At 36.8% G+C, this 20889-nt stretch overlaps 1 protein-coding gene across 2 annotated transcripts in view; it reads right to left on the bottom strand.

The window, feature by feature from the left end:
• LOC121372275 (methyltransferase-like protein 24) overlaps positions 1-16483 on the bottom strand; it is a 28412-nt gene extending 11929 nt beyond the window's left edge. The window contains exons 1-5 of one of the 2 annotated variants that reach the window (XM_041498565.1): positions 16348-16483; positions 12123-12170; positions 6871-7025; positions 5350-5478; positions 4229-4303 (exon numbers count right to left, since the gene is read on the bottom strand). In XM_041498565.1, the coding sequence (XP_041354499.1) occupies positions 4229-4303; positions 5350-5478; positions 6871-7025; positions 12123-12170; positions 16348-16473 (533 nt within the window). In that variant the 5' untranslated portion in view covers positions 16474-16483. The remainder of the gene's footprint in view (positions 1-4228; positions 4304-5349; positions 5479-6870; positions 7026-12122; positions 12171-16347) is intronic. The other variant, XM_041498566.1, reaches the window with a different exon arrangement.
• Positions 16484-20889: the final 4406 nt, after the last annotated feature.

The following is a 20889-nucleotide window of genomic DNA, read 5'->3' as shown; positions in this document are numbered from 1 at the left end:
TCCTCAACGCACGCGTACAGTGCTTTACACATTGTACGCGAGCGATTCTTCGCGCGAATTTCGCCGCGAATTTCGCGTTGACGCTAGCGACAAGTACATGCACACTGCTCGCGAAAAAAACAAAAAATTCGTGCGAATTTTCAGTTGTCAGTGTAAAATGGCGTCTGTCACAGTCGAAATTGACCACGAGGATGATGATGAGGAAATGTGGCTATTGACATTATTGTCTTTCAGTTCTGTATCTTTGTAGTTGCAGCTGCTTTTATCATAAAGCACTGGATGTTCTTGGATGGCTATTATCAGTTCTTCCTTTTTATTTTATTTGGTTGACGGTGCCATTTTTTTAACCACGTGATTCTTGACCGGGAACAGGAAATGATGTTGCAGGCGAATTGTCAACGCGTACGAAAAAAATAGGATTGATTCTATTTTTTAAATTCGCTCGCTTAAGTATTCGCTCGCTGTCCATTCGTACGCGTGCAGTGTGCATTCACAGTATAGTCTGCGTTTGTTCTATATTTTTCACTCGCTCGCCTGTCTAATTCGCTCGCGAATTCGCGTATAGTGTGTAAAGGCCTTACGGCGCGACAGATTAATTTAGTCGAGCGCGCAACACAATACGATAGGAATTGTTTCTATTTTTCTCGCGCGACAAAAATACTTTAACCAATCAGACATGTTTTACTTGGTGATTTCGACTGTCAAAGATAATATCAAAATTGGAGACTGTCGTTATGGTCTTGTTAGGATATTAATATTATCGCTTTAGCGGTGCATATAACATAACGCCACAAAATATTACTATTTTAACCAAATGCATATAGATATATATTATTTTTTTGCAGTTATAACAAATGTAACCCTAACATCATTTTAAAACACTGGTTTGGCAGCTCTGACAAACAGCATTTAATAATTCCATTCCGTCTCGTTAAAACCAACAGCGTGACGTCGAACAAAAGGATTTTGTCCCTCACTCGTGTCCCATTCGTAAAACGGTTACGTGACTTGCGCCATTTTCTGTCTAAAGCTGTATCCTAACCGGACGCGAGCGATGCGAGCGATTATTTTAGAACGCATTGATTTCCATTGCCGCATCCTAACTGCATGCGCGTGACGCGACATATTTATCGCGCGCGGCCGGTTAGGATCGAGCATAAAGCTGTATCCTAACCGGCCGCGAGCGTTTATTTTAGAAATCATTGATTTCCATTGCCGCATCCTAACTGCACGCGCGCGACGCGACAGATTTATATGTCGCGTCGCATGCGTGCGGTTAGGATACGGCAATGGAAATGAATGATTTCTAAAATAATCGCTCGCGTCGCTCGCGTTCGGTTAGGATACAGCTTTAGGCAGTGTTACTATTCGTAAAAGTAATAAGTAAAAACCCGCCACTCATTTCATTTCAACTTATTTTCGTGCTTATATCCAATTAAGGTTCAAGCACGCTGTCATAGGCACACCTCAGCTATCTGGATTATCTGTCCAGGACAGTGGGCTAGCTGTTAGTTGGTTAGTGGTTAGTCACTAACTTAGTGAGAGAGAAGAGGGAGTAGTGACCTTACACCTACCCACGGAGTCCTTAATAACTATCTGGGTTGGAATCGGTACCGGGCTGCGAACCTTGTACCTTCCAGCCTGTAGTCCGATGACTTAACCACTGTGCCACCGAGGCCGGTCACCGACCACTGGTCAGGTCAAGTCAGAGTGTTTAACGTGCACATTCAGCTGTTGTAGCGCACGCACCGGCCACTGGCCGGGTTCTCATTAACGTGCAAATGTGTGCACGACGTTACAGGTCAGCCGCCAAGAGGAAAGTCGGACAATGGGATTTTCCCCTCACTCACTTATTTACCTGTTGCGACTGGACGTTGGAATACAGTCTGCGCCGGGTTGGGCCCCTAGCCTCTCAGAGTTCGAACTCCGGGGCAGACATGCTCGAAACCTCTGTGGTATATGAGCATGTTAAAAACTTACGGAACGGAACGGAATACAGTACTATTGGAAGATAGACTATATACTATTTGCGATGAAAACGATATTGGAGACTAATTCCATTATTTATTTGTATGTAGTTTTTCAATAATATCCGGAAAGAATGTTTACGTCCATACTATTATATCCGATATATATAAATTTAGCGAACCTATGAGCAGTAAAAGAATAAGCACATTAAAAAAATAGCTAACTTTATGAATGTATATTTTTTACAAGTACATGTATTTAAACGCCCATAACAACAGTACCCAACAACAACCAAAATTACCATACTTTACCCAGTTAGTGAAATTGAAGGTAAATATACAGTTATACTTGGTATATTTTAAATCGTGTTAATTTATGAAACTTTATTTTTTGTATATCTAATAATACAATGTTATAAAAATTGAAATGCACTAAATATTTATATCTATATATTGTAATATCAATAATTGTACACGGTTGTAACTGAAATATTTTGAATAATTATATATTTTACAATATATCTACTCTGTTACATCACGGAATTAGAGAATAACTAACGAGCTACGAGGAATTACGGATTATCTGTCCCGAGTGAATTAATGTTTTACAGCATTAATTCACGAGGGACAGATAATCCGTAATTCCTCGTAGTGAGTTAGTTATTCTCTTTATTACCCATTGTCAATCATTAACGATTTTACAAGTATATTTACGTTCTCGCTGCTGTAACAACTAACAAGCTCTACCAGCCATAACAATATATTCATACGCGCCGTTACCGGTGCACACCCAACAGTATCCACCAAAGAATAGTTAAAAAAAAAAAACCCCAGTCAAAATAATAAAATAAAAACATTTTTAAACATTTGTACATATATTTTGTTTATTAATTTTTGAAAATAATCACAGTAATATTACCATATAAACATACGCGAGTACGTACGTACGTACGCACGCACGCGCGCACGCGCGCACCATCTCCCCCCCCCCCCCCCCCAACACACACATACACAAATTCCCGCCATTGTGTTGTACTGTCAACCAAGAAAACTCCAGCTGTAAGCAGGGCACAAAGTGCAGAAACATTTGAGTTTAAACCATCCAAATTAGTTCTTTTCAAATTGTTATTATGGAAGAAATAGTCGGCGAATTCAGAAAATGTGGTAGCAACAAAAGAACCATTGAAGTTAGAAAGGTATTGGTCGCAAGAAAAAACACAGAAACAAATCGAAAATAACAGAACAGTGCGTGACCTTTCACACGTCCTAGTTTGAGCCAGTTTGTTGCACGTGGCTTGTAAATGTTCGTATCGTAAAAAAATATTTGAAATTCGTAGTAATAGTTTGACCGATGAATGGAATCATGAATGAACAAAAAGTAGTCCCGGCAGTATGTAACTGCCAATCAAATCTTGTCTTTTTAAAACCAGCCAATCAGTGACTGTAGAAGCAATCTGCACACTGTGCAGAGATCGAAAAAATATTACCCCGTATATTTGAGCCCATATGGGTAATAATGTATCTATATTGTTAATTATCTCTATAATGTATTATCATGTATCTATATTGTTAATACACATATCTCTGTAATGTAATATTATGTATTTATATTGTTAATACACATAACTTTATAATGTAATACCATGTACTGTATTTGTATTTGTATTCATATATGTATCAAGCAATGTATTCCTGTTATTTGTACCCTCCTGAAAACCATCTTGTCAAAATCAGAATATATGTGTTCCTCTTACGCCGTTGCATAACGGCCTGAGTGTAATAAAGTTCTGCTCTGTTCTGTTCTGTCCCGTTCATGAAACGGTCACGTGACTCGCGCCGTTTTCCGCAGTGATTACCATTGTTCTAGCTTAATTAACTCATCAACTCTTGCATTGGATCGCGCAAAGAGTATAAAGTGAGTAACACGTGTGTCGGTAAATGAAATGAATAAAAAAGGCCCCATGTAATTTGTGGAACGAAATGATGGATGTTCATGGACACCCCAGTATGAACAATACATAGACTAGTGGGCGTCAAGCTAAAGTTTGTTTTGGTTAACGACACCACCAGAGGACATTGATTAATAATCGGCTATTGAAAGTCAAACATTTGGTAATCCTGGGGTGTCAAATGCACATATGAGTTTACTCTGACATTTTCATTAAAATAAAATACGAGATTTAAGTGCGTTAAACATAACATTTTTAAATCTGTAAATTTTATATAATAGTATATATGTCATTAATTCTTCAAAGCTTTACCTTGGATCAAACGAATGAACTTCACATCCATATTTGGCAGCTATTTGGTCATCGAATGAAAAATCAAAAGCGATGCTGCAAGAAAGAGATATATAAACCATCACTTAATTACGGACACAGGTGCTTCAGGCCAGTGCTGTAGAAAAAGAAATACATATCTAAGGCAATTCAACAAGTATGCAACACAAAATCTGTAGGCTGCCCTCCTCCCCCCAACCCTCCCCATATACGTTTTGTGGCATTCATGTGATAGAATAGAATGTGATTGAAACCAGTCCATTTTTTTTTAAACTCTCTCCCTTTATTTCTGAATATCTACAGGGAATATCTATGAACATTGTGGCAGTGTGGATACTCAATTCCGCTACCCATTTTTGTCAATCTACGACAGCAAATTCTATACCAATATTCTCGATGATTTTACGTTACTTGAAATATACACTAGTAATATGTTATCCTTCAGTTGTCATTACATTCCATAAGTTCTGCTGCAAACGACGAAATTATTTTCTCCGATTTTATTTTCAGGTAGTATTTGATAGGCGTTGGAAGATGCCATCAAGTGAATGGGTTATTTATATATCAATTCGCTTTTCAACTGTGGGATGCTTCCTGCTTCCTTCCCTGCTAACAACGCCTGTATATTATTATTTTTAACCAGGAATCACCAACCTATCGAAGCGCATATATACATATAAATATTAATATACTACGTAATGATTAAGACGTGTCAGATATATGGGCTGCAATATTTTAAAATCATTATCCAGTTTGCGAGTATAGTACTCGTCAGAAGGTGACTAATCTGCAACGATACAAAACAATATACGTTAATGTATTCTATACGTAATTGTCTTAAAAATATTCCTAATTTAGTGACTTAAAAATGGGGAGAGGTATAAGAAGAGAGAGAGAGAGAGAGAGAGAGAGAGAGAGAGAGAGAGAGAGAGAGAGAGAGAGAGAGAGAGAGAGAGAGAGAGAGAATGAGAATGGGATTGGGATTGGGATTGGGATTGGGGGTGGGTTGAGGGATTGGGAAAGTGTGTGGATGTGATTGTGTATGGAGAGTGGGGTAATGACATTTAATGTTTTTCCACAAATCAGTTCATTCTGACACTTACCCTGCTGAGTATACAAGACAGTTTTTCTTTGGTCGATATTTCAAGTCGTGACAAACTTCCCAGCCGCCATCTTTTAAATTTCCCAAACGTACAACACGTTTACAGTGAAAACCTATATTCGACACAAAACTGAAAGACAGAAGCTTTATAGATCAGCTACAGCAGCATGTAGGCATAGGCCTATTAAAGTTGCTAACCTAATATAAAGCTAACATGGATGTTCCGAAATTCAATAAAATTGTTATTTACGAGGCAAATACAATAAATACAGAATAATCTCGTCTTCTCGAATGCAAGTAACGCCCTTTTATATTCTACTGAAGGGTCATATATAACTATATAACTCTCTTCTAAAACTAAGCTGTCGATCCCGTAAGTTGTTAATGCAATTAAATATATTTTGCTCGAACGGTAACAAATTCATGATGTATCAATCAGCAACGATGATAAACTTAAATTTATTTTAGACAGTCACAATAATGCTTCACAATCAGTGGTTGTTGAAAACTGAACGTGACTCTGACCCTTCCCATCTCGGCACTCCTTTCGAAGAGACCGGCCTCGGTGGCGTCGTGGTTAGGCCAACGGTCTACAGGCTGGTAGGTACTGGGTCCGGATCCCAGTCAAGGCATGGGATTTTTAATCCAGATACCGACTCCAAACCCTGAGTGAGTGCTCCGCAAGGCTCAGTGGGTAGGTGTAAACCACTTGCACCGACCAGTGATCCATAACTGGTTCAACAAAGGCCATGGTTTGTGCTATCCTGCCTGTGGGAAACGCAAATAAAAGATACCTTGCTGCCTGTCGTAAAAGAGAAGCCTATGTAGCGACAGCGGGTTTTCTCTAAAAAAACCAGAGTCAGAATGACCATATGTTTGACGTCTAATAGCCGATGATAAGATAAAAAATCAATTTGCTTTTACTTTTCCTTTCGAAGAGAGGCAACAAAATGTTCCTTTTGATTTGTCGTGCCTTAAAAATTTGTTTTGTCTTGCCTGCTGCTGGACGAGACGCCGCGCCTCCCTCATTAGATGAAATTAATTTAGTCACAGTAATGCCTTCCTTGATTAAGGAGAGGACAGAGAACATTTAGGCTTGGTTTGACTTACAAGTCTGTTAAATATATACAAATGTGTATAATAAAAAAGAAAGAAAGAAAAAGAAGGAAATGTTTTATTTAACGACGCACTCAACACATTTTATTTACGGTTATATGGCGTCGAACATATGGTTAAGGACCACACAGATATTGAGAGAGGAAACCTGCTGTCGCCACTACATGGGTTATTCTTTTTCGATTAGCAGAAAGGGATCTTTTATATGCACCATCCCACAGACAGGATAGCACACATCACGGCCTTTGATATACCAGTCGTGGTACACTGACTGGAACAAGAAATAGCCCAATGGGCCCACTGATGAGGATCGATCCTAGACCGACCGCACATCAACCGAGCACTTTACCACATTAAGAAAGAATGCCCTAATGGTTTGGTAAAACGAAGTGAAAGCCAGTGTTACCTGTGGTACAGACACTTCAGTTGTTCATAGCTCATGGCATCAAGCGTTGTTGTTGGAGGAATGTACAGGCTGCCGTCTGTGGTCACAAACTGAGCATCACATTCGACATTTATGACAGATCCTTTGACAGGTTTTATGCCGATGTTGCCAGATATCTGAAGTAATCATAATTAACATACTATAAACAAACTGACTTTGAGTATCCTACTCAAAAGATTAAAGGGACTATCCTTAGTTTACTGTTTACGACTAATAAAATCTTTTAAAGACTAAAATTACGTGGTAAATAAATGATCTTCTTTAGAATATCAGTGTTTGTATCTGTATCCGATAGTGTTAAACAGCCCAAGTAAAGATACATTTTTATTAGATGTATGGAAGGAAATAGTGTTTATATTAATATATCTGATAGTTAATTTGAAAAAAAAGAGACTGTTTTTAACAGTATTTTTTTCTGAAACGCTTCGATGAAAAACTGTCAGATGCCGAGTGGGCTATTTTTAGCCTCTGACACGCAAAAATAAACTTATGTAATGTAGACAATTCGCCCTCTCTATAACATCGATATACTCGTCGTCTAATAACATTGATTTCATAATTCTGTATTTTCTGAACTAACATTAAATTTAATAACGAATCACTTCAAATATATATAATAAACATAACATTGTTAAAAGTAATATATAGCCTACATTTTTGTATGTTTGGGTTTAAATGACTTCATGTATTAACAGGTTTACTGTAAATGTTAGTTGATATAATTCTATCTTTAAGCTGCTCATCTAAGAATGATATTTGTGGATTATTAATTGCAACTGTAAATTTCAGAGAGGGATATAAAAATAAATTAAGTTCATTATAAAATGTATGTACACCGACTGTGGATATCATATAAAAATCCTTTAAAGTGTTTGCGTAAAAAAAATCCAAAAATAATTTCCATATTACCATTCCATATTACGATATAATAACTGCTCAAAATATCCAAAAACGAAAGTGGCATAAGTTAGTGCCATTTTAGTATCCATAACTGTATAATATATCTGTTAATGATACGTGCGACTGAAATAAAACACATTTCTTTCTAATACAATACTCAGTCTGGTTGAAATGAGCTGTACTGGTTACCAGGTAATAGTTATAGACCAGTGAAGCCGATTTGTATCAGATTGATACAATACTAGTAACTTCAGAAATGAAATCCTCACTTAAATCTTCCGTCAATAATAATTGTATATACTTGCTATAATTGTTAAAGACTTTTGAAAGAGATATCGCTGGAACTATAATGAACTTTCACACCGAAGGGCGCGAGAGGTCTAGGGTGGTTCGGGGGCCTGCTTCCCCGGAAATGTTTTTAATGTAGATGCTCAGAGGTGCATTCTGGAGCTATTTGTGATGGGTTTTAAATATTGTATTTCAGGTAGTTTGAGGTCGTAGCACGTACATTTTCTGACAAGACTTCAAGAGCAACTTTAACTACATTGAATGTGTGACACGTTGTGAAAACCTACCTGTGCTCGACTATTGGCCAGGTACGACTGAGCAGTGTCGCACTCATAACATAGAGCAATCGTACTCCAATATAACCATTGCTCAAAATATGGATACGATCATTGACATATTTGGCAGAAGCAAGGGGCGAAACGCATTTTTTTCTCTCAAAGATCAGCATATAAGTGAACAGGACTAGTTACACTGTGAAACAATACATTTCTATTTTGTACTTTAATACTCGTTGTAATTGTAATCCATGTAAAATGCGTAGTGGTTCGTTTGCAACCTTATATAGCTGTTTGGTAGTGCTTATTACAAATGTGAATAAACGTTATCGAGATTCGGGTATATATTTTTAAACCCTCTGAATTCGGGCAAAAATCAGCCTGCTCCCCCCCCACCCCCACCCTCTGAAAAATTGGAGCCCATACGTCTGTGAAGAGCTGTGTGATGAGTATAATGTTATCATTAACAAACAAACAGAAAACATTTTCAAGCAGTTTTAGATGCTTTTTTAAAAACCATAACGTCAATTATTAGTGATTATTGTAGTCTTTGGTCAAAAGGTGATCGCTGCAGATTCTACCCTATACGGTCCTTTCCTGTGGGCTACGATTGTCAATTTGTTTTTCCAAGCTAGCCTCGTGATGTAAACAATGTCCGGTAATTCGTGGATGTTCTATAGTCCGTCCCACAGAAAACGCCTATTTTTTCATGCTATGTAATTTACTACAAATTATTTATTTCTGAGCTGATTGATTTGTAAGTTGCACAAATAGTATTTTTTAATATTTTCAAAACGCCTTTACTTGTCTTCTTACGTCAAACTGAAATTATTTACAAAAACATTTTATAGAATGATGGAACGAACTATAGCTGTAATGCCTTTCACAGCAATGTTTGTGCATGCATACATATTACACGACGCAAGTATTTATTATCGTAGAATATGTCAAACAGTATTCACATATAGGTATTACAAAAAAGTTAATTGAATGGTTTCGTGCACTAATTTTTTTTTTGTATTCTGGTTCCACGTCTTGGCTTGGGGCCAAACATGCACCGGAGCTAAAACGTCTCGAAAGCGTCGGTATTGTTCTCTTTGATTACCAGCAGCTAGCCAAGCCCTGTTGTGACGTCATACGTCAATTACGTAACTCGGTGTGGTTTTTCCATAGAGGGCTAAATATGTGATCGAATATATAAACGCCTTTTCAGATCGTTTTAAAATTTGATAGGATTCATAGATATTGTAAACGTGATATATAGGTACCAAAAGATAGCAAAATACGTGTTTTATTACAGTGGCACTTTAATATTTGTAAATAGCCCGAACTGCATTTGTTCTCGAAATAATAACGATGCTCGATTGTATTAGGAAAATAAATGAAGTTTGACCTAATACCAACGCTAGGACGATCAGAAACACATTTAATATACAGCAACTAATGTTTTACGCAGACAATATACTTAATGTGTTCTAGACCTATATCACATTCTATTGGGACATTCGCGCGAAGAATCAACTTGCATCAGGGAGATTTAACACACTAGTGGACAACTATGGCAGCTGTCTTATACGACGTGATTAAGTTCGTAGGAAATGTGAACTTGCATATTTCATAAGAGTTATGAAATGGCTGCGGATAAACGGTCTACTAAGTTTAGATCGGAATGGTTTAAGTCCAAGACTTAGACAGTCTCTGGAGCCTCTAGTCGAGGGCTTTGTCAACACAACATTAAAATATTCATACAATAAAATGAACTGAATTGGAATGTGTTTGCTATTTTTAACAATTATAATTCAAGTTAAATATTCACGCGGATTTCCAGTGATGCTTAAATCTCAATCTGTATCAGTATTTAAAATTTCATAAAATATGTCCCCGCCTAAAAAAAAACAAAGAAAAAAAAACAAAGAAAGAAAGAAAAACAACACCAACACAACAACAAAACAAACAAAAAACCACCAACAAAAACAAGTCGAAAGCAACAACACCCCCCCCCCCCCCCCACACACACACACGCATACACACTTCACAGACATTTATCATAGCTCTGTTTTTCCTTTTTCGTTTTAAACATTAAAAAACGACAGTCATATAACTACTAATCAATGCTACATGTTTAACCACAAATTATAATTAATTAATTAATTTTTATTTACTTATTTACTCGCCACTATTATTTGTATCATATTCACAGCAACAGTCAGCTACAACTTCATTTACAACCTGCTATTTCCCAAACAAAGATTATTTTGCTTCATTTTCTTTCACCGTTTTTATTATTTCGACACATTACTTTGGTCTTTTCACTTTAAATGTTGTCCCCGAGTACTACTTAATAGGTTTTCTGGCCTAAGTGAGGCGTTTTATTCACCACACGCGTGTTTGAACATTTATTTGATATACACACGTTAATTTCCAATATTTAACCTGACAATACGTACATAATGATACATACTTATATAAGTTCGCTGATTGCGTCTACGAACCGGCCTCGGTGGCGCAGTGGTTAAGCCATCGGACTACAGGCTGGTAGGTACAGGGTTCGCAGCCCGGTACCGGCTCCAACCCAGAGCGAGCTCCTAAGGGCTCAATGGGTAGGTGTAAGGCCACTACACCCTCTTCTCTCTCACTAACCACTAACCAACTAACAACTAACCCACTGTGCTGGACAGACAGCCCAGATAGCTGAGATGTGTGCCCAGGACAGCGTGCTTGAACCTTAATTGGATATAAGCACGAAAATGAGTTGAAATGAAATGCGTCTACGAGTTGGCAAGTAATTGGCGCATGCGTAATTGGAATATCGGTAAAATGTTAAATACAGCAAACTCGGGACAGTCCCCATAACTATCGACGGTTATAAAATGTGTGTGTGCATTACCACAAATAACTGACAGCGACATAAATTGCTGGGGGAAATGTTGAGCCTGACGAGCCACATTTCAACTGGTATGTTAAGCCAAACAAAATAAATTTCTGGTCTCTGGTCAGAGCGCGTCGATTTTGACCTCACGCGTCAACATCTATTTTTTAATTTCCCGTGGTATGACGTCGATTTTGACCTCACGCGTCAACATCTATTTTTTAATTTGCCGCGGTATGACGTCGATTTCTGCCGGGCTTTTCTTACTATGATATAAAATCGCATTTGAAGCCAAAATGTCATCGCGCATGAACTAGGACGTGCATTCTGATTTCAATTTATTTATTCCCCTTATTTCGGTATCAAATATACCCACCTTTTATGTGAAATCCATGCTTTAAAAAATAAAAAATGGAAAAAAGAAGAAAAAAAGCCATATCGCCGAATCAAATCTGGAACTTTGGTCTGACCAGAGACAGACCGACTTTTTTTGGGGGGGGGGGGGGGGGGGGGGGGGCTTATATTGGGCGACTCATAAATACGGTCAAAATTCTAAAGATGAATACCAGGAAAGCGATAGTTGTTAAGCATTAAATAGTAATTAAGCCTCGTGGTGTTACTAACACACATTCCTCCTAACATTGTGAATTGTTTTGTTATGCATGAGCAGGGGTGTCGTTAAACAAAACATGTGAGTTTTTTCAGACGATAGTGTCAATAATGTAATGCACTATTCTGAGTTTTTATCATTTCTTTGGGAAATTCACAAGAATATATCTTGTGAATTTCCCACAAAAATGAAAAAAAAAACCCTCACATGTAAAGTTAAACGTTTGTTTTGTTTAACGACACCCCTAGAGAATATTGATTTATTAACTCACATGTACTGCGTCTTGGGAGCCAATGGCGGCGAAGGGATTCTCTGATCTCTGAAATATGTATTTTTTTTTTTTACCAAAAACTAAATGTCTTTTTTATATTATGCATCGCTAATGAATTCTGTAATTATCCCCTCCCCCATTAAATCTTAGTAATAATTCGTTTATTGTTGTTAAAAGACTAAATACAAACACGGTAAGTAACGTTATGTAGAACAGTTCCAAAGGCACAAAGAAAATATGCCAATTATGTCCTAACATTTGATCGCTTAAATGGGACAAATATTATGTTTTACTTTTTACATGTTTAAACATATCACTTTAATATGGTTTCAGTATAGATTACTCCAAAGAATTCTTCGTACAAATACTGTTTTACATATGATAAACGTCGTACATTCATATAAATGTACATTCTGTAATAACTTGCCTGAAACGTTGCAATATTTGTTCTATGATTGAAACAAAGTACAAAAGCTGTGGATAGCTGTAGAAAATTGGATATTTGACATATCGTATATTTGGAGTCAACACTTCACTTAATAAAAATGTACTTATCTTTGGTATTATATATACTGATTAAATATTATATACGTTTACACCATCAAAATGCTTAAAAGAAATTAATTTATATATTAATACTATAAAATTTATTTTAAAAAGAAAATATGAAATAGAGAAATACATTTATTTAAAAAATTGCGAGTATGACAAATTTAATGACTGCTGGGGCAAGTGGCTTGATTTTTTTTTAGTTGAAAAAAGGAAAAAAAGATAAACGAATTCGGTAAAACTTCTGCATGCTAATTATACTCATGTTTCTTAACAGTATTTCTACTCTATAACCCCCTCCCCAACCCCCCAAAAAAACAACAACAAATAAAAACAAAACAAAATCCAAACAAAAACCCCCAACAAAATACAAAACAACAAAACAACAACAACAACAACACCACCACCAATTCATTCATCCATCAATCCATTCATTCATTCATTCATTCATTCATTCATTCTTCAGCATTTTCATCTCCCCCACTTCGCTTTTTTCTTTCTTTTCTCCTTGGATCGAACTTACTCAAGCACGAGTAACAAAATAATTTGGTACATTTAAATCACTAAAAATATATGTGTATATCTCTGAAAATATGTTTATGTATGTATATGTATGAGTGTATGTATATGTGTGTATGTTACAAACCCTGTGTAGGTAGTACTAAACCAAATAACTTCCGGCTGGGTCAAAGTTCGAGGTGCACCCAACTTTTCATAGTCCTGTGGTTATAAAAAATTTAGTTTCATCTGGGCAAAAAGTGTATGCAATTTTATTTCATCTAGTACCACCGGCCTCGGTGGCGTCGTGGCAGGCCATCGGTCTACAGGCTGGTAGGTACTGGGTTCGGATCCCAGTCGAGGCATGGGATTTTTAATCGAGATACCGACTCCAAACCCTGAGTGAGTGCTCCGCAAGGCTCAATGGGTAGGTGTAAACCACTTGCACCGACCAGTGATCCATAACTGGTTCAACAAAGGCCTTGGTTTGTGCTATCCTGCCTGTGGGAAGCGCAAATAAAAGATCCCTTGCTGCCTGTCGTAAAAAGAGTAGCCTATGTGGCGACAGCGGGTTTCCTCTAAAAACAGTGTCAGAATGACCATATGTTTGACGTCCAATAGCCGATGATAAGATAAAAAATCAATGTGCTCTAACGGCGTCGTTAAATAAAACGAACTTTACTTTTCATCTAGTACCACTGTGTTAAGTAGCTTTGCGCTTGAAACATGTATGGGATACCTATAAAAAAGTACTCGAATTTTGTGTGGAACTAGGGTATACCATTTTTTTCTGATTCACTTTAAGGGTGAGGGGTAGTAGTATTTATATCTGTGGCGTTATGTCGATTGATACGCTGCAGGTAGGAGTTTTAGCCACATATGTTACTATTGTCGTCTGTGGTATTTGATTTGGTAGTATACACCCTGTAAGTCGATGATTCAAGGCTTTCCATCCTTGAAATTTTCACATTGAACTGGGGCAATAAAAAAAAGAAAGAAAAAAGAAAGATAGAAAACAAAATCCCACCCTAAATGTCTTGCATTTCGAGTTTTAATCATTGTATGAACACAGGTGAGGTTTGACACACGTACTGAAAAACAAATGCATGTACAACAAAATGGACATGGTTTTAACAGACTGACAAGGTAGATGGACCCAAATAGAGACACTCCCCCGTAATCACATCTATTTTTAAAATCTCCATACTCCTAAACCGTAAATCGCAGGACTGCTTAATCAAGTCTAGTGACAACCTAAATATAGTGTAATGTCATGGCTTGCTGCAATCGGCCAGGCGTGGCCATTTAAGAAAAAAATTAATTAGTTATTGACAATTCAGACGATGATTGAACTCTGCGATTTAGACCTTGGGTAAATAATATACTGACACACAATAGTATATATTATACTGTTCCTTTAGGAGGGATCTAGCTCAGTCGGTAGAGCACTCGCCCAGGGTGCTTTAGTCGCAGAATCGAACCTCCTCAGTATGAAAGACCGTGGTATGTCCTGTCTGTGGGAGTGTGCATATAAAAGATCCCTTGCTGGAAAATACTAGCGGGTTTCCTCTAAGACTATACGTCAGAATCGCCAAATGTTTGACATCCAATAACCGATGATGAATAAATCCATATGCTTTAGTGGTGTCGTTAAACAAACCAACATTAACTTTAGTATGAGATACATTTACTTTTAAACATTTAATATACCTAAATATTCGTACTGGTCTATAGATCGTTAAACAAACCAACATTAACTTTAGTACGAGATACATTTACTTTTAAATATTTAATATACCTAAATATTCGTACTGGTCTATAGATCGTTAAACAAACCAACATTAACTTTAGTACGAGATACATTTACTTTTAAATATTTAATATACCTAAATATTCGTACTGGTCTATAGATCGTTAAACAAACCAACATTAACTTTAGTACGAGATACATTTACTTTTAAATATTTATTATACCTAAATATTCGTACTGGTCTATAGATCGTTAAACAAACCAACATTAACTTTAGTACGAGATACATTTACTTTTAAATATTTAATATACCTAAATATTCGTACTGGTCTATAGATCGTTAAACAAACCAACATTAACTTTAGTACGAGATACATTTACTTTTAAATATATATATTTAATATACCTAAATATTCGTACTGGTCTGTAGATCGTTAAACAAAACAACATTAACTTTAGTAAGAGATACATTTACTTTTAAACATTTATTGTACCTAAATATTTGTACTGGTCTATAGATCGATATACAGAGTTTGAGTTTTATTGACCTTTATTTCATTATCGTATTTCACATTCACATTCAACTGTTCTATCAAAATCCTACACACCAAACCCGATAAGACAATAAGTATTCGTCTTTTCATTAACGACCATCATTACAAAAACCTTTTGTAATTAATATGACTAGGTCTTTTTTATGACAATGCCATGGTACCATACGTCCATGAAAATTAATGAATGCAGCTCGCACACCTTAACATTTTGCCTCACTTTTCTTCCCCGCCACGATGTCCCTTTCACGACAAAAAAGGTTCATAACCATATTATAGATGATGCCAACGTATGACATAGATTATGTTAATTCAACAATATTTTGTTTAAACAAAATCGCAAAATAAAAATTGATGTATTAATCATCGGTTATTGGATGTCAGACATTTTATAATTCTGACAGTGTCTTCAGAGGAAAGTAACTACATTCTTCTATTAGCAGCAAGGTTTTTTTTATATGCACTTCACACGGGGTTTGATATACAAGTCGAGGGGCACTTGCCGGGACGGGAAAAATCTAATCACAGAATGGGTCGACCGACGAGGGTTCGACGATTCTGTTAACAGTTTCAAGTTGCCTAAGTTTTACAACTCATCAGCATACACAGGAAATACATGTATATATACAATATGTACAGTATAATGGTGGGAGTAATTTTCACATGATATGATAAATGTCAAAAGCACAATACAAAATCATAGTAAGTGTTAATGAATTATAATTAATTTGTAATTACAAACATTGCTATTGTGTCTGAAATCAAACTTTAATGGTTAATTGGAATATCAGGCAGATTGCTGGGGGAAATTACAAGAATAAGAAAAAACAACAAAAAAACAACAACAACCCAATAACATTTATCATCATGTCATTACCTGATCAAAGATGTTACCTTCACCAGCAGTGACAGTCCTGTACAAAATTACCAGCAAGATACATACTGATATTGCACTCACAATCGCCATTCCGCGTTTCCATCGTAGCACATTCATGCTTTGCATAGTATTATGTTGAAGCCTGTGACACACACAAGAAAATACAACAATAGAATATGGTACTTTCAAGAATCAAGAATAGCATACAGGCTTTCTGCCAGAGGATACGGATGGTGAAATTATGAATATATATATACTACTCAAAAGAATTTAAGGGTCAGACGATATTTTCGAAATTATTTTCTGAATGTCAATTATATTAGCTAGACCATAATGTCACGCATGGTATTGTTCCATTTTGACGAAAGTGGGTCTAAGCAACCCATAAATGAATTAAAATCCACTGTCATTGACACTGTCGACTAGTTCTAATGGCGAAAACATGCTTACATTTGCACGTAAATTAGGGCGAACGCGAAAGGTCTGCTAAGTGCCCATAACTTGCTTTTTCACAAAGCGCTTCATTTGCACGCTTTGCACGTGTATTCCATGTTCCCAATGCTGAATTTCCGTATAATTGGAGCTTGCGTTCGTGTACGGTGCACACTCCAAATTCGACAATGGTACGACTTCAACTGACTATCGAAGATCGAGGAAGGGCTATTGCTTGGCTTCAGGATGGCAATACGCAAAGAAATGTTGCTCTGAGACTTGGTGTCAGTCAGAGTGTCGTTGGCCGACTGTGGCAACGGTACCAAGCAACGAATTCTGTTCGAAATCGTCCACGTTCGGGAAGACCCCGAAGCACTACAAATAGAGAGGACCGCTACATCACCAATATGGCTCTACATCAACGCACAACCACTGCACGCCGATTACGTGACAATCTGCGGACTGCGACTGGAACTCGAGCGTCTGATCAAACCATACGCAATCGTCTGAGAGCCAATAATCTACGCTGCCGTCGCCAGGCTGTTCGACCACCACTCCTACCACGTCACAGAACGGCCAGACGTCACTGGTGCACGCTTCATCTGCGGTGGCAACGTGTTCAGTGGGGTCGAGTGATGTTCACTGATGAGTCCAGGTTTAGTCTCCAGTTCAACGACGGTCGGGTTCGTGTCTACAGACGTCCTGGGGAGCGCTTCGCTGACGTTAACGTTAGACAACGTCACCGGTTCGGTGGTGGCAGTGTCATGGTGTGGGGCGGCATCTCTATCCACCACAGGACCCCCCTCTATGTGGTGGATGGCAATCTGAATGGAATCCACTATCTGAATGAGATTAACCGGCCGTTGGTTCTCCCAGGCCTTCAGCAGATTGGCGGCGGGGCAGTTCTGCAGGATGACAATGCCAGACCCCACCGCGCCAGGGTGGTAACGGACTTTCTCAGACAACAAGGTATCGCCAGGATGGATTGGCCAGCATATTCGCCTGACTTGGCCCCAATAGAGTACGCCTGGGACGAATTAGGCAGGAGAGTTCGGGATAACCATGCCCCTCCGGCCAACCTTCATGATCTGGGTCAACTTCTTATGGCAGAGTGGCAGGCCATTCCCCAAGAGTTCTTCAGACGTCTGATCAACAGCATGAGGCAACGATGTGTCGAGTGTATTCGCGCCAGGGGTGGATTCACACACTATTAAACGAATGTTCTAATGTGTAAAATCCATGTTTGACAACCTTCAACTTTGACAGCATGTCATGTGACTTTCTTGTATACAGTGACGTTTATTTGTTGTTTTTTGTAAATATGGAACAATAAATAAAAATGTTGGTGTAGTTTACATCATCAATCTAATACACTCTGAAACTTATTTGGTTATACATTTTTGACCCTTAAATTCTTTTGAGTAGTATATATATAAAAAATATTTTCAGACAGATGTTAGTAAAAGAACTGCTGTTCATAATTTATTAAAATGCATGACATGCATGTCCCATTTCAAAACATTAAAATCCATAACCACCAACGCATGGTCTGTTTGGTTTTTATTACGTACCCTCAAATTATTTCTGGCAGAAAGCTTGGCATAAGGATGTTTTACCAGGGTCCCTTGTCTGGTGGGATTCCAAACATAAACACAAGCAAATCATACTTGGAATATTTGTTCAGGCCACTGAATTATGCAATACATCACTGTTAAATTAATTTATTTGAACAGACATAATTAAATATATATTGGTAATTTTTAACATAAAATTAGGAATTTTCAGTACCACTTTCTTTTGGGAAGGCGCCTATTTTCGGACCCACAGAACACCTGGATACATCCCCAGTGTCATCAGCTGGCTTTCAACTGGGAGTTACATAAACGTCAGTACTGGGATAGGGTGGGGGTGGGCAGTACCCCCTGCTCTATACACTCCATTCTGACGCCCATGCAAAATCGTATCCAGGCAGAAAGCGACAAATGAGCAGTACAAACAAGCAGTCTGCGAGTACTGCTAGAGCAATACATGTCCCCTACTGTGTATATTATTAACATAAGCGTACGAGATGGGGGGAATGAACTATGGTTAACAGGAGGATACAAATAATAGGAATACATTGCTTGGTACATATATGAATATGAATACAAATACAAATACATGACATTACATTACATTATAAAGATATGTGTATTAATAATATAAATACATGATATTACATTATAGAGATATGTGTATTAACCATATAGATGCATTCTGCGATGTAACATTGTAGAGGTATATATGTAAAATATAATTATTCAGAAAATTTCAGTTACAACTGTGTACTTTATAATTATTGGTATTACAATATATAGATATAAATAAAGTAAATAAATAATAATAATAATAAAAATTAAATTTTCATAATAACAATAAGACATAAAATAATGCAATATGATTTAAAATATATCAAGTATAGTTGTATGTTGACCTTTAGTTTCATTAACTGGTTAATGTATGGTAATTTTGATAGCCATTTTACCGATAGAAAGGTTTGTGATAGCCATATATTACTCATTCCTAGATAATCTAAAATATTTTTAACAGCAGTAATCCAGTTATAGTTAGTTCCATTGCTAATATGGTCTCTCATCATTGATTTGTATAATAATAGAGATAGTTTAGATTGTTTCCCCGAGATAACTCGTGCCCAATAACAAATTAATATTTTGTGAATAGTCAACTCGACTGGCATTCTACCAAGTTCACCATATAACATGCAAATTGGGGTAGCTTTTTTTCACAGGGAGAATATGTCTAATAAAATTGATCTGAACAGAGTTATAGATGTCGTTGTTTTCGAATCCACATATTTCACATCCATATAATAATATTGGCAGAACCATCTAGTCAAACATTTTGAATTTACATTCTATTGATAGATGACGATCTTTTGTTTTTGCCAGAACGAAATACATAGCCTTTGTCGCCTGTTGTTTAAGTCTAATCTTAGTATTTTTGAATTTATTTAGTTTGGTAAAAATGGCACCTAAATATTTGTATTCTTTGACATTTTCGAGAGTAGTTTTTCCAATCTTAAAAGTATATTTATAATCTTTAGAATTTCCATTAAAAATTAAGACTTGTTTTTGTAGTATTTATTTTAAGTTTCCAAATATTACAATATTGATCGAATATATTTAACGTGTGTTGTAAATTGACCGCACTTGTTGCTAGTAAAGCAGTATCGTCAGCGTACAATAAGCAAATAAGATGTATTCCAATGTCTAGTGTGTTATCTTTATTATCTGCGATGGAACAAACACCTTCACAACCGTGGTTAAGTAAATAGTTTTCTAGATCATTTAGATACAGGGAAAATAAAATCGGGGATAATTTTTCACCTTGACGTACACCATTATGGCATGCGAATAATGGTGATTTCTTGTTATTTACAAATATTAATGATTTTATACCTTGATACATTTGATATATGATTCTAAAGAATTTACCATTTATGTTATTTGCTAGTAACTTGTGCCATAGATGTGCTCTTGGGATCATATCGAAAGCTTTTTCAAAATCCACAAATGCGCAATATAGTTTCCTTTTCCTTTTTTTTCAGGATATAACCTCTGCGGAAAGCAGCCTGGGCTTCGCTCTAACATCGTTTTCTTCAATAAAAGTAGTTAACCGGTTATTTAATACTGTTGTAAATAACTTTGAACAGCAACATAGTAATGTAATTGGTCGATAGTTTTCAGGGGATGAACTACTACCTTTATTTTTAAAGATTGGTATAATTATTCCAGTCAGCCATTCTTCTGGATACACACTATGGTCTAAAGTATATTAAAGAGTTTAACATAGAATGGGAGCAATAAATGGGCTGTGGATTTAATATATTCGTTAATTATTTTATCTACACATGCTGCTTTATTGTTTTTTAGTTGTTTTATTGATTTTAGTATTTCGTCCTCGCTGAATCTTCCATTTATGATATCATCGTTGCTTACTTGGTCTACGAGATCATAAATATTTATGTCGGGCACTATATCAGCCGATAGGTCCTTATTTAATTCACTGAAATAATTTAAGAAGTCTTCAACCGATGGTACACTTTCTATC

Source organism: Gigantopelta aegis, chromosome 4, assembly GCF_016097555.1.
Source record: "Gigantopelta aegis isolate Gae_Host chromosome 4, Gae_host_genome, whole genome shotgun sequence".
Taxonomy (NCBI): domain Eukaryota; kingdom Metazoa; phylum Mollusca; class Gastropoda; order Neomphalida; family Peltospiridae; genus Gigantopelta; species Gigantopelta aegis.
Note: the sequence above shows the minus strand (reverse complement) of the source record. Positions and strands in the feature narration are given on the sequence as shown.